Raw genomic sequence first — 27310 nt, 5'->3', positions numbered from 1 at the left:
GTCAAAGATCAAGTGACCAAAGGTGTGTGGTTTCATTTCTCGGTCTTCAGTTCTATTCCATTGATCTACTTGCCTTTCTCTGTACCGATGCCATACAGTTTTTTATCACTATTGCTCTGTAATACAGCTTGAAGTCCGGGATGGTGATTCCCCCAGAAGTTCTTTTATGGTTGAGGATAGTTTTCGCTATCCTGGGTTTTTAGTTATTCCAAATGAATTTGAGAATTGCTCTTTATATCTCTATAAAGAATTGAGATGGAATTTTGATTGGTGATGGTAATGAATCTGTACACTGCTTTTGGCAAAATGGCCATTTTTACTATATTAATCCTGCCATGAGCATGGGAGGTCTTTCCATCTTCTGAGGTCTTCTTCATTTTCTTTCTTCAGAGTCTAGAAGTTCTAGTCATACAGATATTTCACTTGGTTAGAGTCATACTGAGGTATTTAATGTTATTTGTGACTATTGTGAAGGGTGTCATTTCCCTAATTTTATTCTCAGCCTGTTTACCCTCTGAGTAGAGGCTACTTATTTGTTTCAGTTAATTTTATACCCAGCTACTTTGCAGAATTTGATTATAAGGCTTAGACGTTCTCTTGTGGAATTTTTGGGGTCACTTAAGTATACTATCATATCATCTGCAAATAGTTATAGTTTGACTTCTTCCTTTCCAATTCATATCCCTTTGACCATTTGTTGTCTGATTGCTCTGGCTAGGACTTCAAGAACTATATTGAATAAGTAGGGAGAGAGAGGATAGCCTTGTCTAGCCCCTGATTTTAGTGGGATTGCTTCAAGTTTCTTTCCATTTAGTGTTAAGGTTAGCTACTGGTTTGCTGTATATTGCTTTTACTATGTTTAGGTGTGGGTCTTGTACTCCTGATCTTTCCAAGACTTTTATCATGAAGGGGTGTTGAATTTTTTGAAATGCTTTCTCAGCATCTAATGAAATAATCAGGTGTGTTTTGTATTTGAGTTTGTTTACATAGTGGATTACATTGATGGATTTCCTTATATTGAACCATCCCGGCATCCCTGGGATGAAGCCTACTTGATCATGATAGATGATCATTTTGATGTGTTCTTGGATTCGGTTTGTGAGAATTTTATTGAGTATCTTTGCATCAATGTTCATAAGGGAAATCGGTCTGAAGTTCTCTTTCTCTGTTGTGTCTTTGTGTGGTTTAGGTATAAGTGCAATCGTGCCTTCACAGAAGAAATTTGATAGTGCTCTTTTTGTTTCAATTTTGTGGAATAGTTTGGACAGTATTGGTATGAGGTCTTCTATGAAGGTCTGATAGAATTCTGCACTAAACCCGTCTGGTCCTGGGCTCTTTTTGGTTGGGAGACTTTTAATAACTGCTTCTATTTTTTTTTTTTAGGAGTTATGGGACTGTTTAGATGGTTTACCTGATCCTGATTTAACTTTGGTATCTGGTATCTATCTAGAAAATTGTCCACGTCATTTTCCACTTTTGTTGATTATAGGCTTTTGTAGTACGATTTGATGATTTTTTGAATTTCTTTGGAATCTGTTGTTATGCCTCCCTTTTCATTTCTGATTTTGTTAATTTGGATACTCTCTCTGTGCCCTCTGGTTAGTTTGGCTAAGGGTTTATCTATCTTGTTGGTTTTCTCAAAGAACCAGCTCCTAGTTTTGTTGATTCTTTGTATAGTCCTTTTGGTTTCTACTTGGTTGATTTCAGCCCTGAGTTTGGTTACTTCCTGCCTTCTACTCCTCTTTGGTGTATTTGCTTTTTTTTTTTTTTTGTTCTAGAGCTTTTAGGTGTGCTGTCAAGCTGCTCTCTCCTGTTTCTTTTTGGAAGCACTCAGAGCTATGAGTCTTCCTCTTAACACTGCTTTCATTGTGTCCCATAAGTTTGGGTATATTGTTCCTTCATTCTCATTAAATTCTAAAAAGTCTTTAATTTCTTTATTTCTTCCTTGACAAATTGATCATTGAGCAGAGCATCCTACAACTTCCATGTATATGTGGGATTTCTGTCGTTTTTGTTTTTATTGAAGACCAGCCTTAGTCCGTGATGATCTGATAGGACACATGGATTATTTCAATGTTCTTGTACCTGTTGAGGCCTGTTTTGTGACTTCTTATATGGTCAATTTTGGAGAAGGTACCATCAGGTGCTGAGAAGGTATATTCTTTTGTTTTAGGATGAAATGTTCTATAAATATTTGTTAAATCCATTTGTTTCATTACTTCTGTTAGTTCTATGTGTGTCTGTCTTTATTTTCTGTTTCCATGATCTGTCTATTGATGATAGTAGGGTGTTGAAATCTCCTACTATTATTGTGTGAGGTGAAATGTGTGCTTTGAGCTTTAGCAAATTTTCTTTTATGAATGTAGGTGCCCTTGCATTTGGAGCATAGATATTTAGGATTGAGAGTTTATCTTGGTGAATTTTTCGTTTGATGAATATAAAGTGTCTTTCCTTATCTTTTCTGATAATTTTGGTTGAAAGTCGATTTTTATTTGGTATTAGAATAGCTACCCCAGCTTGTTTCTTGGGACCATTTGCTGAGAAAACTGTTTTCCAGCCCTTTACTCTGAGGTAGTGTCTTTCTTTGTCACTGAGGTGCATTTCCTGTATGAAGCAAAATGCTGGGTCCTCTTTCTGTATCCAGTCTGTTAGTCTATGTCTTTTTATTGGTGAATCGAGTCCATCGTTGTTAAGAGATAGTTAGGAATATGATTGTTTTGTGTTATTTTTGTTGTTAGAGGTGGAATTATGTTTGTGTCTTCTTTTGGTTTTGTTGCAAGGAGATTATTTTCTTGCTTGTTCTAGGGTGTAGTTTCCTTCCTTGTGTTGGAGTTTTCCATCTATTATCCTTTGTAGGACTGGATTTGTAGAAGATATTGTGTAAATTTGGTTTTCTCATATATGTTAATTGAGAGTTTTGCTGGATATAATAGCCTGGGCTGGCACTTGTGTTCTATTAGAGTCTGTATGACATCTACCCAGGATCTTCTGCCTTTTTTAGTTGCTGGCAAGAAGTCTGGTGTGATTCTGATAGGTCTACCTTTATATGTTACTTGACCTTTTTCCCTTACTGCTTTTAATATTGTTTCTTTGTTTTGTGTGTTTGGTGTTTTGACTGTCATGTGACAGGAAGAATTTCTTTTCTGGTCCAATCTATTTGGAGTTCTGTAGGCTTCTTCTTTTTTTATGGGCATCTCTTTCTTTAGGTTAGGGAAGTTTTCTTCTATATGTTTGTTGAAGATATTTACTGGCCTTTTAAGTTGGGAGTCTTCACTCTCTTCTATACCTATTATCCTTAGGTTTGATCTTCTCATTGAGTCCTGGATTTCCTGGATGTTTTGGGTTTGGAGCTTTTTGAGTTTTACATTATCTCTGACAGTTGTGTCAATGTTTTCTATGGTATCTTCTGCCCCTGAGATTCTTTCTTCCATCTCTTGTATTCGTTAGTGATGCTTGCATCTATGACTCCTGATCTCTTCCCTAGGTTTTCTATCTCCAGGGTTGTCTCCCTTTGTGCTTTCCTTATTGTTTCTATTTCCATTTTTTTTTTTTTTGGTTCTTTTTTTCGGAGCTGGGGACCGAACCCAGGGCCTTGCGCTTCCTAGGTAAGCGCTCTACCACTGAGCTAAATCCCCAGCCCTCTATTTCCATTTTTAAATCCTGGACAGTTTTGTTCAATTCCTTCACCTGTTTGGTTGTGTTTTCCTGTAATTCTTTAAGGGGTTTTTGTTTTCTCTTTAAGGGCTTCTACTTATTATATTAACCTGTGTTTTCCTGTATTTCTTTAAGGGAGTTATCTATGTACTTAAAGTCCTCTATCATTATTAAGTGATGTCATTTTAAATCCAAATCTTGCTTTTCTGGTGTGTTTGGATATCCAGTATTTGCTTTGGTGGGAGAACTGAACTCAGATGATGCCAAGTAGTCCTGGTTTCTGTTGCTTTGGTTCCTGACATTGCCTCTCACCATCAGGTTGTCTCTGGTGTTAGCTTGTTTGCTGTCTCTGCCAGTGACTTGACTCTGCTGTAGGCCTGTGTGTCAGCACTCTTGTAGACCTCTTTTCTTTCAGCTGAATCTGGGAGCAGAGAGCTGCTCCTGAGTTTGTGTGACCTGAAGCCTCCAGGCGGGTTGCTTGGCACAGAAGAATTGATCTTACCTGCTCTCGGGTGTGTAGGCGCTCTTGGTGACTGGCTTTAAGCTCTAGGTTCAGGCATAAACCCAAAGGGCACAGGGGGCATTAGGAGGGTTCCTCTTGGGTCAGGGATGTTAGCAGAAGTGGCAGTTTCCCATGAGGTCTTAGGATTGTCCACACTTCTGAGGGTCCAGCTCTCTCTCCCAAGGAATTTGGGTGCAGGGACCTGTGGGACCGGTTCACCTCCAGGCACAGCCAGTAACTGGAAGAGTCCTGTTGCAGCCAACTTCTGCTTTTGTGTGTCCTGAGGCCATCAGTTGGGTGGCTTGGAGCAGAAAAGTTCATCTTACTTCTGCTCTCAGGTGTGTAGGACCTCCTGGCAACTGGCTTTCAGCTCTTGGGCAGGCAGAAACCAGAAGATTCCTGCCCCTGACCGTTCCTAGGTCCCTGTGCCCAGAAAAAAATAAATGAGGGCACAGAGGGCACTAGGCAGGTTCCTCTTGGGTTGGGAATGTGGGGAGAAGTAGTTGTCTTCCTTGAGGTCTCAGGATTGTCCACACTTCTGAGCGTCCAGTTCTCTCCCCCAAGGGATTTGGGTGCAGGGAACTGTGAAACTGGTTCAGTTCAGTTCCGGTTACAGGCAGAAACCAGCAGGTTCCTGCTGCTGACTGATCCTATATTCCTGTATCCAGAGGCCACTAGGCAGGTTCCTCTTGGGCCAGGAATGTGAGCAGAAGTGGCAGTCTCCCCTGAGCTCTCAGGATTGTCTGCGCTTCTGAGGATCCAGCTCTCTCCCCTACTGCTTTATGATTCTTAAATGACACAATGCTGAGATTGCACTTCACTGTAAAACCCTTTCAGCCTTCTAATAGTTACAGACAACAGCTTTCCTTTTGACAAATAATAACTTGCTATTATATAACCCAACTTTGTGTGTATATACTTGTAAACACATTTTCTCCTACTGATGACACATTAGATCAGATCTGAGAAAAGCACCTTTAAGTCGTGCATATTTTTGAATTAAATAATTACGTGACTACAAATGATACATATTGGGCTAAAGCAATGGCTCAGGTGTTAAGAGCAACCACATGGTGGTTCACAACCATCTGTAATGGAATCTGATACCCTTGTCTGGTGTGTCTGAAGACAGTGACAGTGAACTCAGATATGTAATTAATTAATTAGTTAACTAAAAAAAACAAATGATATGTATTCTGTGGTTTAGCATGTTCTCTTTTTCACTGTGAGCAGGGACTATAATAAACGAGCAGTCTCCTTAGATAAGTAATTGTGAACCTGAGTCAGGACAGGGCATTTCCCTGGCTGAAGTCCACTCACATCCTTCAAGTTAGCAAATAATATAGCAACACCTAATGAGGCTAATGAAGTTATGCACTCGCAGACTGTTTGAACGTGATTTAGGAGCCCAGGTTGTCACAGGGCTTCTACTCCAGTATTCTCATCCTGAAAATCATAATCATAATACCAATCACTGTATAGGCTAGGAGAGCTTTTAGAATCTAGATAGGGTCATGTACACTAACATGGCAAGAGGCTTTGGACACAGATCAATGCTTTTTGTACTCTTAATCCACATGCTAAGAGCCTTTCATATTTATATCTTGGTGGGAAACAGTGCCCTGAGGCAACAGAAGGAAGTCAGGAGAATTTGTTGAGTAAAGACTTAGGTGGTTTATGGAGAAACAGTAACATGACTCGCAAGGCTTTGTTATAAATCACCAGATGCAATAATAATAACCAAAGAGATAAAATATTAGAGCCCTATTTTCTCATATATACAGTGAATATAAAAGGAACATCAGAAGAACCTGAGCCTTTGAAAGATACATCCTTTTATATTTTAAAACCAGCTGTGGAAGAATGTGCAACAGAATTTTTTCCTCTTTCCTTGTTTAAACGAGGGTGTGGAAGGCACCCAGCTTTGTTTGGCTCAACACAAGGGAGCATTCAAAGCAGCTGAAGAGCCAACACCCACAATCAGAGCAGTGGACCCTCCCTTCTGGGATAGAACCTGATGAAGAAGGTCAGGCCCAGGGCCACTGAGGTCACTTCAGGACAGTTCTCTTGCTAGCTGTCACCTCACCTTGAAGAACTTCCATAGGGAGGACAGTCCAGGCATTTTCCAGGTAGGAAATGTAAATGTAGCGAGCTGTATTACAGGCCAGGCCAATGTACAAAACCCTGGAAAAAAATAAATGAGGGAGAGTAAAGTTGAGGGTCAAGTGTGAAACACAAATTTTGAGTACTACTTATTTTGCTTTCCAAACCATTCATGATTAAACAGATATGTTCCAAACTTAGGAACAGGGTAGCTCATGGTTCTAAGCCAGTGGAGGAAGGAGACTGTCCCTACACCTTATCTATCTACTGCCTTATGCTTAATGTCCCCAAATGCTTAACGTCAAAGCCAGCATCACCCTTCCTGAAACTTCATTACTGGAAAAACCGAAGCTTGTTCATATAGTCTGGGTGCACGGCCAGCTATATAATGACATTGCTGGCCTCCTTCCAGGTGGCTGGAGCCTAACCTTTGCTGGGACCATAGCCACTTCACAACAATGGGCAGAGAGGCTAAAATGGATGGGGGAAGTGTAAAAATGGGAACCTAAGCCTCGATTATATATGCAGGTCACCAAAGAGTTTCATAAAATTCACATCTTTGAAAGCCACAAATGCTACACAAATGAATTAAGTGTGGCCTTACCAACAGTTAGTTAGAAGCATTAGAATTTAAATTAATATAATTTTTATGAGTTAGTATAATTTCATGAAGAATAAAATGTTATTCTTCTTGTACCTTTTCTCAACCACTTCCAAAATGTAGAAATTTTCTTTGATTCATGGGCTATACAAAAAAACAGGATGTCATCCAGGTTTGGCCTTTAAGCCACAACCTTGACGACTGGTCTAGGTCATTCATTGCTAGCCTTAGCTATATATCAAATTTACTCTGATAATTTCCAAACACGCGTGTCAAGACCCATCTCAATAACAAGCATTCTGGCTAAAGCCCAGTTGTGGTACAATGAAAACCTCCAAAGCTGTTCGGAGACTGAGTCAGGGTGGAGAACCACAGTCACGCTTCTCCCAAGCTGTCTCCAGTGATATCCCATAAACCCGTCCTATGCAAAACTGTTAATCACCCTCTAACATTCATACCTTGAACATTCTCTACCATACCTAACATTCATATCTTTAAACATGCTTTTGAACTGAGAAACTTTATTTGATCCAGGACTCAGTTCAAATCCCTCAGCCTAAAGTAGCACAATGTCAGACTGCCAGATTAAAGGGTGCATCATACTGTGACTTCCAGATTGTCCACACGTGGAGCTCAGTCACAAGAGTGACTGGTGTGTGCCTTCTGGGACTCTTAGTTCTTCACTACAACCAACAAGCTTAGCTGCTAGGAATTTAATTTAACCATTACTTTGTGCCCTTGGTTCCAAAGTCACGACAGATAGTGTGCTAGATCAAAAAGAGTCCCATAAAGAAAAATGAGAATAGTCAGTCGCTTTAAGCAATTAGCAAAAGTTGAGCTAAAAGAAAAGTGGTACTTGAGTCTATGAAAAGGCAAAGACACAGACGTACTTACTGGTTGAAAAGTATTTCAGCAAAGCAAGAACCCCTTGAGTGTTTGAACGAGCAGGATATTTAAACTATAATATAATCTCCTTTATAGACCGAATGTGAATGTATTTGGTTGTCATCAAGGAAGCTCACATGAGTGGATCCTAATCCAATGTGACAGGTCTGGTATCTTCAGAAGAGGAGAGGAGGAATGAAGGGGCAGACAGTTGAAGAAGGCAAGTCAAAGAGTGGTCCTCAGAGAAGCTAACCCTGATGGTACTTTCATGTTAGACCTCTAGCTTCAAGAACTTTGAAGCAAAACAAGGATCTAAGCCAGTGTTTTGTTAGGGTGACTCTGAAGTCAATGCATTTACTCTGAGTTTGTTAATAAAAGGAAGCTGCTGGGTATTTATTAGGCCTTCTTCCGAACAGACCAAGTCTTTACGCATAAAGTTATGTTCAGGGTCTTAGACTGTTCCTTGGTACCAGTGACCTGAAACACTTCTCAGGGAGAGCATGGGTGGAAACCCATGAGCCATTGCTATGAGGGTAGTAACAACTTTCATCACTTTCCTATTTTGTAGCATAAGTGACAAGAAAAGCAGACAAGAAAGAGGCAGGTTTGGAGGAGGTATTTGGTGTAAGCGACATTACCCACTAGGATGTGTGAGCAGAGAAAAAAGCCAACTGGCCAGATTAACCTAAATTGGAGCAAACTGTGAAGGTCGGAGAAGAGACCTTATGAGACTGTAACTTTTTGTATAACCACAGTTCATGATAGCAGCAGTTTTGGGGTGAGTGGTAGGCACAATAAAGCTGGTATTATTTTCAATGGGTGGTGTTGAAGAAAGACAGAGAATTGTGAAGTCATTCGGGATTCCTGATACAGCAAATATGAGCAGGATACCGAGTGTAATGTGGTGGAGTGCCCAACCCCAAGAGCCAGACAAAGCCACATGTGCTTTGTTAATAAGAGGAATAAAAGGAAAACCACATGTGCATGTTTACCCAAACATCTCTGTGCACTCGGTACACTTCTGGGTTCAAGGAGAATAAAAACAAACAGAAAATGTTCCTTGTCTTAAACAAAACCCGACCATCCACTGGGAAGGAAGCAATGTAAATAAACAGTTAAAACAAGGACATACGCACAAAGATGCATGGGAGCACTTGCTACCCATATTAGGTCAGACACACCCAGGTAAAAGCCTGACGAAAGTAGAAACAGTTACGCACAGCAGGAGCAGAGGGAACAAAAATTAACCAGAAAGCGAAAGAGGGATAGAGACTGTGTTGAAAAGATACAAAAAGGGCAGAAAGTATAAGAGCAGAAGGGCATAAGGAAACCACTTCATCCTGACTTATTCCAGAAATTAGTCCAGAGACAGCACAGGTATAAACAGCGAGTCTAAGTAGGCTTATCCTATGATACTCAACCAATTCTCTACACAGCCCACCTGTAGCTCCAGGTTCCTGTGTTTTGTGAGCTGGGTTTCTATTTCAGCTTAAACTAGCAGGGACCAGAGAGATGGCTCAGTGGGCTGCTTTCCCAGAGGACTCAAGTTCAAGTTCTAGCACCTCTGTCAGGCGACACAACTGCTTGAAACTCCAGCCCTGGCCAAACGGACACTGTCTCTGGCTGCCACAAATATCCACACACCTGTGGTGCGCATGCACGCACACATGCACGAACACACACACACACACACACACACACACACACACACACAAAACTAAAGGAAAATAGTAAAAATAAATTTAAAAAATAGCAGGCTCCTAGTTGAGATTCTACTGAATACCTTTGGTCTGTTGAGAGTCTGGGAGTAACGAAACCACTTAGTTGCCTAAAGAGTTGAAAAAAAATCACAAGAAATAGTATTTCCACAATCATTTTCTTTCTGAACCAAAGAGAATGAGGGGGGAGGATCGGGGGGAGGGGGAGGGGAGAGGGAGGAGGAGGAGGAGGAAGAAGACAAGAAAGTGATCTGTAGAGACAGCCCTAAGGAAACTACTTCCTTTCTTCAGAGTCATATATCAGAAAGCACATGGAATGAAGTGGGAACACTCAAATCAAACCAATATTCTTTTAAAAACCATTTCTCACGCAACCTACCTAGCCCAGCACTGTGCCCTCTAGCCCACATGCATGCTGAAGGAACACTGTCCTAGCACCACCCCATCCCTGTGTCCTGACGGTGCTCCTTCAGATGCTACTCATCTGTATGCCATACAAGAGCCATTCCCTTTTACAAACATCACCATGTGACTCTCTGCGCAACTCAGCTCAGTAACCACACATTATAAGCTGACCTTGTTGTCAGTGGAAGGCGAGGTCTCCGATATTATGTTCACCCCATCTTACATTTACTGCCTGATATAATGAGTACTCAATAAATATTTATGAACTGGTGGGAATTATGAATACTTGAAATCAAACACTGATTAAAATAAATATTTAATAAGCACATTTACACTATATGCTAGGGACACTGTGGCAAATAATATATATTCATTGCACATGTATTATGTGTATAAGTGTGCATTTTCAGATAGCTGGTTAGAGTACAGGAATACGTGAATGGTTTATGAAGAAGTTAATTAAGTTCTTAGAAACAGGAAGGTTAAAAAAGATGTCCATATTTGGCAACATTTTTGACAATGTCCATGACTAAGCTTGAAGATAAATGTGATCTCTGTAGAGATGTAAAGAGCTCAATGCATGGGGGTAAGATGTGGCTTTGGGGGACATCCTGAAATACTGTACAATGCACATGTGCAGAAGCAGACAACAAGGCTCTGCTCACCATAGGCTTGTCTCTCTGAAAAACAGAATTGTTAACACGTAAGCCACAAAGTTACAAGAACCAGTAGTGTTCCCATAGCACAGCTGAAGGGACAACCAAGAACTCCTGTGGGACATCAGGCAGGTATCCTGGGCTACTGATACTGATATCAGTATATCCAGTATACCCTGCCTTGAACTACAGGACATAAGAACCACCCTGCATCAGAAAAGAAGATGGGAGAGAGGCGATGATCATCTTAGCTGCCTGTGTCTTGTTCAGATACCATAAAGGTTAAGTTGAAAAACTCTGAGGTTGCTGCTGGACCAAGTCATTCTGTGTTATTGTCAGATCTTTCTCCTCTTGGATGGCTAAGAAGATAATAGGATGATGAAAACCACCATTAAAAAGGTCACTGTAGTGCCAGTCTCTGGTCATATTTACATTTCTTTATTTTTTTACCCGTCTATATATGTCCAGGAAGAAAATTAGAGTGTTCAAAACTGAATTGGACAATTAGACTGTCATTAATGAGATCCATCTACTTCTGTTCAGCTGTTATGTTTTCCAAATGGGTAAAAGCTAAGTGAACACACACACACACACACACACACACACACACACACACACACACACACACACACACACAAATATATATTACTTAGTTTTTCCTAGTAGGGCTGCGGTAGCCACATGGTATGAATGCTATAATTTCCAGAGCACAATCACTGGAATTTGACATGTTGGTTACTTTAGGAAAGGCTTCCAAAGTTTAGCTGACTCTAGGTAACATTTGAGAGAACTCAAAAAGTTAAATTAAAACTGAAGCTAAAGGAGACTTGTGACCAGGTTCAAAGACGCTCCTCTTGCTTTTGTCATTGCAAAGACATGACTTACAAATCAGATAAAAAGAGAAAAGCCAGAAAATGAAGGGGATGGAGAACCCCAGGTAAGATGATGTGCAAGAGTAGCCATGGGACCTGGAGAAGCAGGCTACAAGGACACTCAAGCAGGTTGATACCTCTTCTTTGGAAGGAGGGAATGCAAGGCAGACCAGGTATTGTCTGAGGCCTTCCTCAGTTTCCAACTGGACTTAACCCTAGAGCTGCCTGGGATCTCCAGCATCTGTCTGGATCAGCTTGTTCCCAAAGAACTGGTAGAAGAACCCAGGTTCTGATGACATCATTGGAGACCTACTTAAAACTACACCTGAGGCTGGGCTTTCCAGTTACACAATGCATCCTCCTCTTCACTTAAGTCTCTCTGAGTAAGGTTTTCTGCCACAACTGTGAGTCCCATGGGACACAAATGTTAGCTGCCTTGTGAGCTAGCAAGTTCTACATCTACAGATGGCTAAGCCAAGGCCAGGTAGAGATCTGTCAAGGACTAGAGGCCACAGCAGGATGAAGCCAGTCCTGTGTGTCTATTCCAGTATAAACTACAGAGTACTTGCTTAAGCAATAGACAGTTACTGTCTTGGGATTCCTGGGGCTTGGAGTTCAAGAAGAGGGTGCCGGTAGTGTCAGTTTCTTCAAATGCCTTCCACCCTAGTTTATCAGTGGCTGTCTTGTTCTGTCATTGTGAAGTATGTCTTCCCTCTTGTTTGTGTCCCAATCACTTCCCAGACAGCAGTCAGGATGGATAAAAGCCCCTACAAATGCCTTCAGGTTAATTTAACCACCTCTACAAACACTCCATACAGTCACTGAGGTCCAGGAAGTTAGCACCTCTAGGAATTTTCAGAGCACACAATGCAACTCAGAAAGAAACAGACATTTGCAATTCAAACAGGCAGAAAACCTTCACAGAGAATGTTGATCTTCCCGAGTGTGTCACTGAAGCCTCCTCATCAAGGAAGGGCCAGTGCTGCTGTCCCAGCGACTCTGTAGTTAGGTGGCAGAAAGAGATGGAAGGAAGCTGGGTCTATGAGAAGGGCTGTGAGCACTCGGTACAGCCTCATTCAGACATATTTGCTCACTTACTTTAGCTGGGGGATGGCATTTGCCTTTCCACTGGTTGATATAAAATGAAAGGCTTGTACAAACAATGTTAATTAGTGAGCTTTGCCAGTGCAGAGCACAGTGGGACATGTGGATTATGTTGGCCGCTCTTCTTGAGTAAGGCAGGCATACTTGAAGTAGCCTTTTCAATAAATTCACTTTTGAACAGACCAAATAAACCAGTAAAGAATAAGTGTAGGCCTAGAAAAATGGCTCAGTCAGCAAAGGTGCCTGCCACCAAGTCTAGCAACCTGCCTCAAAGCCCCAGAACCTACATGGTGGTCCGAGAGAAGTAACTCTGTGAGTTGTTCCCTGACCACCTCACATGTGCTGCAGCACCTCATGTATCCGTCCACCATGAAACACACGGAATATCTATGCTCTGACCATTCTGCCCAAACCCAGAAGACTCTAGGTTCCAAATTCCACTGAAGCCACATAGCTCTGGAGAGCACGAGGGTGCAGCAGCACTGCTCTAAGTCACACCCACATCCCCATCACTGGCTGGATGGACGGAGAAGAGTGTGTGAATGTCTCCTGCGTAGTTCTACTCCCATCTGAGCATCACGGAACATAAAGGATACGGGCATCCAGGGAGGGGAGGTCTGATGTGCGATTTCTTTCAAAACCACAGCTTAAGGTAGACCAGAGTTTGAACTAAGAGAAGCACAGTGGCTTCTCCAGCCATTTCACAGAGCAGGGAGAGGGTTGAGGGGATGGGATTCAGCACAGGGTCACTATTGGACTTGACAGGCACATATTGTTTTCCTCCTGCAGGGTGGGTCCCTGGGCCGTAGCCTGGCCATGTTAATGTTTTCACAGGACATGCTGAGCATTTAGATTAAAGAAGCTGGGTGTGTATTTGTGTTGGCTTTGGAAAATCTTTTGACATTTTAAACTTTCACGAATCAATGAGAAGAGCAGGCAGAAGAAAAGTAGAAAAGCAAATGCCACTCAGCAACGGTCCAAGATTCTGGATCGCAAACAAAGCTTATCCAGAGGCAAATGGTGTTCTGGGAAGAAAGGAGCCCAGAGGCCATCTCCACTGAGGAAGCTGGAGACACCACAGGCATCTGTCCAATGGAGGCAGGCTAGAGGGTGAGGAAGGGTTCCTTGCTTCCTGAAGGCCAAAAGGTGGCTGCCTTCAGACTTTGAGAGATGGTACTTAAAAGTCTCCTGTTAGCTATGTAACAGAAATCAAGGACAGGCTCATGGTGAGAGAAGAAGGGAGTTAAGAACAAGCCACAGAGAGCACAGAGCACTCAGCACAGAGCACTTGACCTGCTCTTTAAATCTAATCCCAGCCCTTCATTAACCTTTTAGGGAAATCAATCTCTCTCTCTCTCTCTCTCTCTCTCTCTCTCTCTCTCTCTCTCTCTCTCTCTCCTCCCTCCCTCTCTCCCTCTCTCTCTCTCTCTCTCTCTCTCTCTCTCTCTCTCTCTCTCTCTCCCTCTCTCTCACACACACACACACACTTCTGCCTTGATCTTAAAATCTCATTTTACACGTATGTATTATCATGTTCTGCCTACATTTGAAATTGATTTCTAAAAGATCCTACACAACTCCAGAATAGTACAATTAGTAGTAATAACTTAGTAAGAAAATAGTCATAGACATTATCAGTGATTTGATTAATCACAATGAAGTCACGATATCATCTATAGTGGCAACACTGACAATAATGTCTGACATGTGTAAATGACCAGATGACCTGATCTGAAATCTCACTCTTCTCTCAAACAAGGGGAGATTATGGACAAATCTTGTTTGATGTTTGTTTGTTTGATTGATTGGTTGTTTTAGGCTTGCACAGTAGGTTTGCCAAACCAATGCACATGTCCTAAAGGATGTGTACACATGCAGAAGAAGAAAGGTTTGCCACTGCTGGACTCCTTCCTTGGCTATTTTGCTATGCTGAGCCATGAGTTCCTTTACAACATCCCCTGGCTGTGAGAGTATTTGGAAATTTCTTTACATACGGTTCAGGCTTTGTTCCTGACTCTATGTAGAGGCATAAAATTTAGTCCAGGCTGCCACAAGAAGGTACCTGGGTTGTAAAAGAGCAGACATCCATTTCTAAGTTTTGGAGACCCATGATTGTATTTGGTGGCAAGTCTCTTACTATCTGGCAGAAGACTGCCTTCCTATTCACAGTCTCCTCACATTCTAGGAAATGAGACAGAGAAATAAGGAAGGAAGGAGGAAGAAACAGGGAGGGAAAGGGAGAAATGGACAGAAAATGTAGGAGGAAGAGAGGGGGAGAGGAGGGGAGGGAGAGAGTCAGGGAGGAACTGAACCAACAAATTTGAAAAGAAATGAGCACAGAAGCACATGTCTAATAAGCACTAATCCCATGTGCTCATGACCTCATCAAAGCCTGATAACCTGAAAAGGTTTCATCCCCGGGCAGCATCCCAGTGACAGATCAAGTGTCAACAGGTCGGTTCATGGGAAGACACAGGCCAGCCCTCCACAGCACAACTCTGTCTCAAAGGCGCCTGAGACTTGAAAGTTGTAGCAGACATTGTTCAGTCTAAGAAGCAAAGATGACTAAGGCGTAAGAATGGGTTCCATAAGGAACAAAAGTCTTTTTTTTAATTTGCATTGGATATTTCTTTATTTACACTTCAAATGTCACTCTCAACTTCTTGTCCATAAGCTCCCTATCCTCTACCAGGAACAGAATTCTTGCCATGCTAACTTATAAATTGAGAGTTGAGAGTGGGGCTTTGAAGACTGATGGTTTTCAGGGTGTCCAAACAATAATCCACCAGAAACCCAGAACCATCAGAGTGTCCCAACGCGAAGTCACAAAACCACAAACTTACTAAAAGTGTGACTGAGATTTCTTTTCAACTTTATTTTTAACACATACATACTGTCAATTTATTAACGAGCCGTGTCACCATGGGCCTTTAACAAACACAACTCTCTTCTTAAAATGGACACAGCAACACGTAACACCTGTTGGTAAAGCACTTAGTACATTTCTGCAAAGCACTGTACGTGTAATAAGCATGCAAATGGTAGCACAGCCACCGCTATTCTCATTTTCTTATCCTATAATTATATTTTATTGCAAGGAGAGATTGTTACCAAATTTTACTTATGCTCTAGATTACAGGGAAATTCAGAAATCTTGATGCTGTTTAAATAGGATAAAATTTTTTCAACTGAATTGAGAGCACTCAAAACTTACAGTTCAATAAAAAAGAGCAATTCATATGTTCTCTAAAATCCAAAGAATGCAGTAAAATGGACCTTTCTAGATGTATAGCACCATAAATACTTAAGTAATTTTTATTTTAAAAACAAACAAAAACAAGAAAAGAGGCTAGCGAGAAGGCTCAGAAGGTAAAGTGCCTGACACAAAAGCATGAGTTTGGATTCCCCAGCACCCTTGTAAAGTCCAAGAATGGTCCTGTGAGCTGTAACCCCAGCTCAAAGGTATGGTAGAGAGCCAAGAATCCTTGATGCTCATTGGCCAACCAGTCAGCCAATCACTGAGTAGCCCTAGCACCAGATGTCAACCTCTGGTCCCCAAATGCATACATGCACAGACACATACATATACACCAACATGCACCCAGATACACTGTTTTCCCATAAACATTTTTTCAAAGAAAGAAAAGACTGTTTATGTTATCCCCTGCTCAAATTCTATCCCTCTTAGAAGAACACTGTCACTGTTCCTGAGATCCTCGAGCCATGCAGGACTCCTGCCCACTTTGCTCACTTGGGCCATTCACATCCTATATTTTCTTTGTCCCCTAAATCTTAATGTGCAGGACTCAGAATGACTGACATTTCTTCGAAGAGAGCACCCCCACACATATACCCAGCCTACCCAAACTAAACCCACTCCCTTGCCTTAGCTGATTAGGGGTGGTTCATGAAATTGAAATAATGTTTACTCTTTATTGCCACTCCAACAGAACATTAGTCCAGGAAGCCTGTTCATCTGACATATTATATACTGCATATTTGCTCGCATCTACAAGAGTGCCTGCCAAGACTGTGTAGTTAATAAACATTTGCTCAAGGGGAGAACTTATAACCGTAATGATCCTACTTCCTATTCCTAGCTGAGCGCTTAGTCAATACTGTACATTATCTCACTGGCTTTTAAAAATGCAGTAAACTCAGGTACAGTTGCTCCAGTTTCACCAACAAGGAACTTGAAACTCACAAAACCAAGACAAGTAAGAGCAAACATGACGGCTGCCATACTACCCAACCACCTAGGGCTTGGACTGGCAGCTGTAGTGAGGCCTAGGCTGAACTACTTCACTCTGTCTCAGTTTCCGAAATGGAATAAAATGGCTAGCAATGGAGGTAACCCAGGACTGGACTACCGGTCTATCACCCACACTCTCAACCTCTACAGGCAACCACAACACACAGAGACATGGTGCAAAGACATGAAACCAGGGAGTATAAACAAAACACCAGTTCATCCTCTGCTGTTAATGCCTGAACCACATTCTGCGTGTGGTTTTCCAAGGAAAGCGAAGATTTAATAACTGGTGCATGTCACAGAGTCTTTCAGGCATGTTTTCAGTAGAAACTCATCAAAGAATAGCTCTTAATAGTTCAGAAATAAGAATGAATTATGCCCTTCCCTTCTCCATCTGCACCCAGAGCTAAGGCTGCCCAGACAGAGCTGGTCTCTCAGGAGTGTTCACACTCCTACGATCAAAGGCTCACGGGCCCAAAAGAAGGACAGGCTCCAGTCAGAAACAGCAAGACCAACTAACAACAGAGATATCCAGATGGTGAAAGGCAAGCTCAAGAACCTAAGCAACAGAAACCAAGACTACATGGCATCATCAGAACCCAGTTCTCCCACACAGAAAGTTCTCAATACCCAACACACTGGAAAAGCAAGATTTGGATTTAAAATCACATCTCATGATGGTGATACAGGACTTGAAGAAGGACATAAATAACTGTCTTAAAGAAATACAGGACAACACAGGTAAAGAAATAGAAGCCTTTAAAGAGGAAACCCAAAAATCCCTTAAAGAATCACTGGAAAACACAATCAAACAGGCGAAGGAATTGAACAAAATCATCCAGGATCTAAAAATGCAAATAGAAACAATAAAGAAATCACAAATGGAGAGAACCCTGGAGATAGAAAACCTAGGGAATAGATCAGGAGTCACAGATGCAAGCATCACTAACAGAATACAAGAGATTGAAGACAGAATTGCAGGAGCAGAAGATAGCATAAAAAATATTGGCACAAAAAAAAATTGGTCAAAGAAAATGAAAAATGCAAAAAGCTCCAAACTGCAAAATCCAGAAAATCCAGGACACGATGAGAAGAACAAACCTAAGGATAACAGGTACAGACGAGAGTGAAGACTCCCAACTTAAAGGACCAGTAAATATCTTGAAGAAAATTATAGAAGAAAACATCCTTAACCTAAAGAAAGAGGTGTACATGAACATACAAGAAGCCTACAAAACTCCAAATAGACTGGATCAGAAAAGAAACTCCTCCCATCACATAATAATGAAAAAGACAAAATGCGCAAAGCAAAGAAAGAATATTAAAAGCAGTAAGGGAAAAGGGTCAAGTAACATATAAAGGCAGACCTATCAGAATTACACCAGACTCCTCAACTAAGAATATGAAAGCTAGAAGGTCCTGGGCAGATGTCATACAGACCCTAAGAGAACACAAATGCCAGCACAGGCTACTATACCCAGCAAAACTTTCAATTGACATGGATGAAGAAACCAAGATATTCTAGGACAAAACTAACTTACACAGTATCTTGCCACAAATCTACCTCTAAAAAGGATAATACATGAAAAACTACAACAAAATGAGGTAAACTATAACCTAGAAAAAGCAAGAAAGTAATCTTCTTTCAAAAAACCCAAAAGAAGAGAGCCACAAAAAACATAATTCCACCTCTAACAACAAAAACAACAGGAAGCAACAATCACTGTTTGTTCATATCTCTTAACATCAATGGATACAATTCCCCCAGTAAACAGACATAGGCAAACTGACTGGATACATAAACAGAACCCAGCATTTCTCTGCATGCAGGAAACGCACTTTAATAACAAAGTCAGACACTATCTCAGAGTAAAACGCTGGGGAAAAAAATTCCAAGCAAATGGTCACAAGAAACAAGCTGGAGGGGTTGGGGATTTAGCTCAGTGGTAGAGCGCTTGCCTAGCAAGTGCAAGGCCCTGGGTTAGGTCCCCAGCTCCGAAAAAAAAGAAAAGAAAAAAAAAAAAAAGAAACAAGCTGGAGTACCCATATTAATATAGAATAAAATAGACTTTAAAGCAAAAGTTATCAAAAAAAGATAAGGAAGGACACATCATACTCATCAAAGAAAAATCTACCAAGACAAACTCTCAATTCTGAACATCTATGCTCCAGATACAAGTGCACCAATGTTCATAAAAGAAGGTTTACTAAAGGCCAAAGCATATATTGCACCACACACAATAATAGTATGAGATTTCAACTCCCCACTCTCATCAATGGACAGATCATGGAAACAGAAACTAAGCAGAGACACAGAGAAACTAAAAGAAGTGATGAACCAAATGAATATAACAAATATTTATAGAACATTTCATCCTAAAACAAAAGAATATGCCTTCTTCTCAGCACCTCATAGTACCTTCTCCAAAACTGACCATATAATCGGTCACAGAACAGACCTCAAGAGAGACAAGAAGACTGAAATACATACTATCAGATAACCATGGACTAAAACTGGTCTTCAATAACCAACAAAAGCGACAGAAAGCCCACAAACATGTGGAAGCTGATCAATGTTCTACGCAATGATAACTTGGTCAATTAAAACTAAAGACAGAAATTTAAAACGTCTTAGAATCTAACAAAAATGAAGGCACAACATACCTAAACTTATGGGACACAAGGAAAGCAGTGCTAAGACAAAAACAAATAGTTCTGAGGACCTCCAAAAAGAAACTGGAGAGAGCAAACACTAGCAGCTTTATAGAACACTTGAAAGCTCTAGAACAAAAAGAAGCAAATACACTGAAGAGGGGTAAAGAGCATGAAATAATTAAACACAGGGCTGATCTCAACCAAGTAGAAACAAAAAGAACTATACAAAGAATCAATAAAACCAGGAGCTGGGTCTATGAGAAAATCAACAAGATGGATTAACCCTGAGCCAGACTAACCAAAGGTCATAGCCAGTATCCAAATTAACAAAATCAGAAAAGAAAAAGTAGACATAACAATAGGAACCAAGGAAACTGCAAACATCATCAGATCCTACTATAAAAGACTACACTCAACAAAACTGAAAAATCTGGTGAAATGGTAATTTCCTAGACAGATACCAGGAACCAAAGTTAAATCAGGATCACATAAAGCATCTAAACTGTCCCATAACCCCTAAAGAAGTAGAAGCAGTCATTAAAAGTCTCCCAACCAAAAAAAACCCAGGACCAGATGGGTTTAATGCAGAATTCTATCAGACCTTCATAGAAGACCTCATAACAATACTCTTCATACTATTCCACAAAATAGAAACGGAAGAGACACTACTCAATTCATTCTTTGAACTATAATTATGCTTATACCTACATCACACAAAGACCCTACACAGAAAGAGAAATTCAGACTAATTTCCCTCATGCATATCTATGCAAAAATACTCAATAAAATTCTTACAAACCAAATCCAAGAACACATCAAAACCATCATTCACCATGATCAAGTAGGCTTATTCCAGGGATGTAGGAGTGGTTCAATATACAGAAATCCATCAATGTAATCCACTACATAAACAAAATGAAAAGAAAAGCCTATATGATCATCTTTTTACATGCTGAGAAAGCATTTGACAAAAATTCAGCACCCCTTCATGGTAAAAGTCCTAGAAAGATCATGAATTCAAGGTCAATACCTAGACATAGTAAAAGCAATATACGACAAACTAGTAGCCAAGATCAAACTAAATGGAGAGAAACTTGAAGCAATCCCACAAAATCAGGGACTAGACAAGGGTGCCCACTCTCTCTACCTATTCAATATAGTACTCAAAGTCCTAGCCAAAGCAATTAAACATCAAAAGGAGGTCAAAGGGATACAAATTGGAAAGGAAGAAGTAAAAATATCACTATTTGCAGAGGATATGATAGTATACTTAAGTGACCCCGAAAATTTCACCAGAGAACTCCTCAACCTGATAAACAAATTGGCTGGGTATAAAATTAACTCAAACAAATCAGTAGCCTTCCTCTACTCAAAGGATAAACAGGCTGACAAAGAAATTAGGGAAACAACACCCTTCACAAGAGTTACAAATAATATAAAATACCTTGGTATGACTGTAACCAAGCAAGTAAAAGATCTGTATGACAAGAACTTCAAGTCTGTGAGGAAAAAAAAATCGAAGGAGATCTCAGAAAATGAAAAGAGCGTCCATGTTCATGGATTGGCAGAAATAATATAGTAAAATGGCCATTTTCCTCAAATAAATCTATAGATTCAATGCATCCAATCAAAATTCCAACTCAATTCAGAGTTGAAAAGAGCAATTTGCAAATGTATGTAGAATAACAAAAAAAAACAGGGTAGCTAAAAGTACTCTCAACAATAAAAGAACTGCCTGGGAAATATCAATCCTCAACCTCAAGCTGTATTGATAAAAGCTGTATGGTATTGGTACACAGACAGGCAGGTAGATCATTGGAGTAGAATTGAAGACCCAGAAATGAACCCATATACTTAGGATCCCTTAATCTTTTACAAAGGAGCTAAAACCATCCAGTGGGGGGAAAAACAGCATTTTCAACAAATAGTGTTCCTTCAGTTGGCAGTCGGCTTGCAAAAGAATGCAAATTGATCCATTCTTACCACCTTGTACAAAGTTCAAGTCCAAGTGTATCAGTGATCTCCACATAAAACCAGATACACTGAAACAAATAAAAGAAAAAGTGGGGAAGAGCCTGGAACACATGGGCACAGGAAAATTTCCTGAACAGAGCACTAATAGCTTAAGCTCTAAGATCAAGAATCAACAAATGGGACCTCATAAAATTACAAAGCTTCTGTAAGGCAAAAGACATTGTCAATAGGACAAAAAGGCAACCAACAGATTATATAGATAAATGGTTTTCAAAAACTTCAGAAATCCACAAAATATGAGACTTAATGGTATCTTTTGTTGAGACATATCTTCCCCTTTGGTGGATTTAATGAAGAATGTGAACATCTCTACCTCCAGGTGAGGTAATACTTTGTGGCTAGGCAGCCACTGGACAAAACTGCCTGTTTCATCTGCAGACTAACACTGTCTAGAAAAGGACAAATTATGAAGAATAGCTGACTAATAGTTTTGGCAAGCCAGAAATACAAAATGATAATAGTTGTGCTCAGTTTATATTTGAGAGAAAAGTTTTTGTTTTTGTTTTTGTTTTTGTTTTTTTTAATTAGACGAAAAGGGTGAAATGTGGGATGATGTCATACAGGTAAGGCAGGCACAAGATAGAATGAGGCCTGTCATTGGATGAGAAGGAAGGATGGGCAGGAGAAAGTTTGAGGGAAGGGGAGGAGGCTGGAAGAGAAGTCTCGGAGAACATGGAGGCTGACGTTAAGATTCCATTCTGTATATTTACAGGTTGTTATGAATATTCTTAAGGGATGGATGTGTACAGGGCTTTGTATGTTTAGGTGGGCAATTATACCTTTTCAATTACATCAGAGGTTGTTGTGTTGTGTGTTTATTCTTGTGGAGAATTTGGGAGAGTGTGTGGTGATGGAGACACTGGCCCAACATGGATGTGTGTTTCTGGCAAGATGTCTATCAGATATCTTGGGGCACTGCGGTGCTGGATCTAGAGGGGGTAAAAGAAAACCATTTTTTAATATAATTTTACAGCAACAATTAGTCTGGAGGTTCCTCAGAAAATTGGCCATAGTACTACCTGAGGATCCAGCTATACCTCTCTTGGGCATATACCCAAAAGATGCCCCAACATATAAAAAAGACACGTGCTCCACTATGTTCATCGCAGCCTTATTTATAATAGCCAGAAAATGGAAAGAACCGAGATGCCCTTCAATAGAGGAATGGATACAGAAAGTGTGGTACATTTACACAGTGGAATACTACTCAGTTATTAAAAAACAATGACTTCCTGAAATTCTTAGCCAAATGGATGGAACTAGAAAATATCATCCTGAGTGAGGTCACAAAAGAACACACATGGTATGTATTTACTGATAATTGGATATTATCCCAAAAGCTTGGAATACCCACGAAACATTTCACAGATCATATGAGGCTCAAGAAGAAGGAAGACCAAAGTGTGGATGCTTCAGTCCTTCTTAGAAAGGTGAACAAAATACTCCCAGGAGGAAATACAGGCACAATGAGTAGAGCACAGACTGAAGGAAATGCCATCTGTCCCAGATGCAGCCACCAAACCCAGACAATATTGCTAATGCCAAGAAGTGCTTGCTGACAGGAGCCTGAGAGGTTCTACCAGAGCCTTACTGATATAGATGAGGATGCTTGCAGCTAACCATCTGACTGAGCACTGGGACCCCAGTGGAGGAGATAAAGGACTATAGGAGCTGAAGGGATTTGCAACCCCATAGGAAGAATAACAGTATCAATCAACTAGACCACCCCTCCCCCAGAGCTCCTAGAGACTAAACCATGAAACAAAGATTACACAGGGAGGTAGCCATGGCTCCAGCCACATATGTAGCAGAGGGTGGCATTGTCTGGCATCAATAGGAGGAGAAGCTCGTGGTCCTGTGAAGGCTCTTTTCCCCAGTGTAGGGGAATTCTAGGGTCTTGAATTGGGAGTGGTCGAGTGGGAGGGGGAGCATCATATCATAGAAACAAAGGTAATGGGGGATGGGTGAGGGAGGAACTGGGAAAGGGAAAACATTTGAAATGTAAATACATAAACTATCTATAAAAAAGAGAATGAATTATGGTTTTATTTCTTCCTTAGGTGAAAAAGGCTTTGGAGAGAGATATTACAAATAAAAGGGTTCTAGGAATTTCTTCTCTTTTAAATTACATACTTGCAACTCTCTAAATCTTTCCATGGATATGTAGACATATGAGTAGTTAAATGACTTAGGCTTTTGGTTTATCTAATAAGCAGACTGACACTGAAGGAATCAAGTAATCACAGAGCTGTTCAGACTACATTAATTGGCTTTTTCCTATCCTCGTGTGAGCTTTACTCCCCCCCCCCACCTTCACCCCCCACATACACTTCTTACTCTACCTCACCCCTGTTCTGGAGATCAAGCCTGGGTCCTTTCACATTCTCAACAGCCCACCCAACCCCATTGCCTTTTATAAAAAAGAACTATAGTTACTACTCAAATTAGTGCTGTTGTTGGTGGACATAGTAGAACATAAATTCTTTTTGTTTTCTAGACTTGGTAATTTTCTTTTATTTTTTACTGGATATTGTTTTCTTTACATTTCAAATGTTATTCCCTTTCCTGATTTCCCATGCATAAGTCCCCTATCCCATCCCCTTCCCCCTTCTTCTATGAGGGTGTTCCCCCTCCCCAACCATCCCCCCTTCCCAAGCTGACATTCCTCTATACTAGGGGGTCCAGCCTTGGCAGGACCAAGGACTTCTCATCCCATGCTCAACAAGGCCTTCCTCTGCTACATATGCAGCTGGAGCCATGGGTCTGTCCATGTGTACTCCTTGCATAGTGGTTTAGTCCCTGGGAGCTCTGGTTGGTTGGTATTGTTGTTCTTATGGGATTGAAAGCCCGTTCACCTCCTTCAATCCTTTCTCTACTTCCTCCAGTGTGGACCCCATTCTCAGTTCAATGACTTGCTGCTAGCATTCACCTCTGTATTTGTCTTGCTTTGGCTGAGCTTCTCAGGAGACAGCTATATCAGGCTCCTGTCAGCATGCACTTCTTGGCTTCATAAATATCGTCTATGTTTGATGACTATATACATGTGGGCTGGATCCCCAGGTGGGGCAGGCTCTGAATGATCATTCCCTCAGACTCTGCTCCAAACTTTGTCACCATATCTCCTCCTATGAATATTTTTATTCCTCCTTTTGAGAAGGACTGAAGCATCTACACTTTGGTCATCCTTCTTCTTGAGCTTCATGTGGTTTATGGATTGTATCTTGGGTAATTCAAGCTTTTGGGATAATATCCACTTATCAGTGAGCATGTGTAGTTTTGTTTTGTTTTGTTTTGTTTTGTGATTGGGTTATCTCATTCAGGATGATATTTTCTAGTTCCAGCCATTTGTCTATGAATTTCATGAAGTCATTGTTTTTGATAGCTGAGTAGTATTCCATTGTGTAGATAGACATTTTCTGTATCCATTCCTCTGTTGAAGGGCATCTGGGTTCTTTCCAGCTTCTGGCTATTATAAATAAGGCTGCTATGAACACAGTGGAGCATGTGCCCTTCTTATATGTTAGAGTATCTCTTGGGTATATGCCCAGGAGAGGTATAGCTGGTTCCTCCATTAGTACAATGTCCAATTTTCTAAGGAACCTCCAGACTGATTTCCAGAGTGGTTGTACCAGCTTGCAATCCCACCAACAATGGAGGAGTGTTCCTCTTTCTCCACATCCTTGCTAGCATCTATTGTCACCTGAGTTTTTTATCTAAACCACTCTAACTGGTGTGAGGTGGAATCTCAGTGTTGTTTTGATTTGCATTTCCCTGATGACTAATGTATGCGCTCTCCAATTTCTTTCTGGAGGCACTCAGAACTATGAGTTTTCCTCTTAGCACTGTTTCCATTGGGTCTCATAAGTTTGAGTATGGTTTGCCTTCATTTTCATTAACTTCTAAAAAGCCTTTAGTTTCTTTATTTCTTCCTTGACCAAGTTACCGTTGAGTAGTGTTGTTCGGCTTCCATGTATAGGTGGGCTTGCTGTCTCTGACAGTGGCTTGATTCTCCTGTAAGCCTGTGTGTCAGCACTCTTGTACACCTGTTTTCTTACACTCATGGATCTGGGTAAAGACAGCTGTGGGACCGGGTCAGCTCTGGGTGCAGCCAGAAACCGGAAGGATCCTGTCCCAGACTGTTCCTGGGTTTGTGTGTCCTGAGGCCTCTAGGCAGGTTGCTCAGAGCAAAGGAGTTAGTCTTACGTCTGCTCTCCTTGGCAACTGGCTTTCAGTTCTCAGAACATAAATTCTTAATTAGATATGTAAGCATGACCAAGTCTCACCATTAAATAAAAGAAAATAGAGCCAGAGGCTATAGTAATAACAGAAAGCACATTTTAAATAATTTATGCTTATGTTATTTAGGGGAAATGTAGTAATAAACATAGTAAGTATAAAAATTCTTAGTGTGTACCTGATATATTTTGAAGGGTATGCCACTTTAAGACACAGCTACAATGACTTAGACACATATATTTGGGTATTCAATAGTAGAATGGTCATAGAAGTCCACTATAAGGTGACAAGGTATTCAAACTACTTTTCCAATAGGAAATACAAACAAAAGAAAATGCAAAGAACACTGAACATCAAGAAATGGAAACTCAGGACCCACTTCCCTCCTTCCTGTATTGTCATACAGCATGGGTTTTCTCTTCTCCCTTTTCCTCAAAAACAAATCCAAGTCTTATAACAACTAGAATATATTCTGCATCACTTCATTCAGTATTTTTCTAAATATGTTTGTTTATCCATAAAATGTTCAACCTTTAATATTTATGTGTTGTTAGAATCTATTAAATGTAGCAAAGCACATCATTCAGATATTTACCCACTTAATTTTGTCTCAGTATTTTGAGAGCCTTCTATACTGACATAGTCTACCTCTTGCACACAATTCCTTCTTATGACTACTACTGAATGCCATTGTTCTGCTTTTTACTGTAAGAAAAGGACAGTAAACATAAATGGCCCCCTGTTTCTTTCATATATGTGTATTTCTTTACCGTTTATGTAATTCTAGATGAGTCTCACTGTGATTGTGTAAACAGAGAACTTGTAGGCTTGTGCAGTCTTCATGCTTGTCTAGTGCACACCTTGGCTAACATCTTGGCATGTAGCCACAGTCAGAAAGCTTGGGTAGTGTAACAAGTCAATCCTGCTGTCATTAAGCCTCTGAGTGTCTCATCAACCCTGAAGGTGGAAGAGACTAGAACGCTAATAACTGTAAACCAAGGATTTGTTTTTGTTCTTGGAACAGTAGCCTTTTGTTGTGAGCTATGAATAGATGAGTTCCAAGTGGACCCTTATAATAAGTCAGCCTTGGGGCTAGGATATATTATACAAATACATATTTTTACAAAGATGCTCTTTCAAAGGACATGAGTCAAATTACTTCCTTTTGAGTCCCAATCACAAATTCTTCTACTTGTTTTCAGACTTTACTCCGTACACTTTAGTAGCAATATTCTAAACTTGAAATAACTCCAAGAAGCTTTTCTGATGTATACTGATTTCTTCGGAGGGAGAATAAAGAAGAAATTGAAAAACAGAAATCGACCCACATAAAAAAAAATAATAGCTATAATTACAATCATGCTCTATGTAAGCTATCACAGAGATTCAATGTTTATATTATATACCCAAGGCCTTAAGGAATGGTACTAAGAAGGCTGGGTTGATAGCTTGATTGTTAAAAGGCTCTCCATGGAAACATGACCTAAATTTAATCCCCAGAACCCATATAAAAACAAAATACTAGGAGTGGCAACCCCCACTTCCAGTTATAATCCCAGCACTAGGGAGGCAGAGGCAAGCAGATTCTCTGCCACCAGTCAGCGAGACTGGTTTACCTGGTGAGTTCCAGGCT

General features: G+C 40.6%; 1 protein-coding gene across 4 annotated transcripts in view; it reads right to left on the bottom strand.

The window, feature by feature from the left end:
* The window catches only part of Mfsd6 (major facilitator superfamily domain containing 6), an 85095-nt gene that overhangs the window by 27662 nt on the left and 30123 nt on the right, over positions 1 to 27310 (bottom strand). For all 4 annotated transcript variants that reach the window (NM_001432456.1, NM_001106911.2, NM_001432457.1 and 1 more), the window contains 1 exon segment: positions 6243 to 6340. In NM_001432456.1, the coding sequence (NP_001419385.1) occupies positions 6243 to 6340 (98 nt within the window).

Source organism: Rattus norvegicus, chromosome 9 (genome assembly GCF_021556685.1).
Source record: "Rattus norvegicus strain SHRSP/BbbUtx chromosome 9, alternate assembly SHRSP_T2T, whole genome shotgun sequence".
Taxonomy (NCBI): Eukaryota; Metazoa; Chordata; class Mammalia; order Rodentia; family Muridae; genus Rattus; species Rattus norvegicus.
This window is presented reverse-complemented; position numbering and strand designations above follow the sequence as displayed.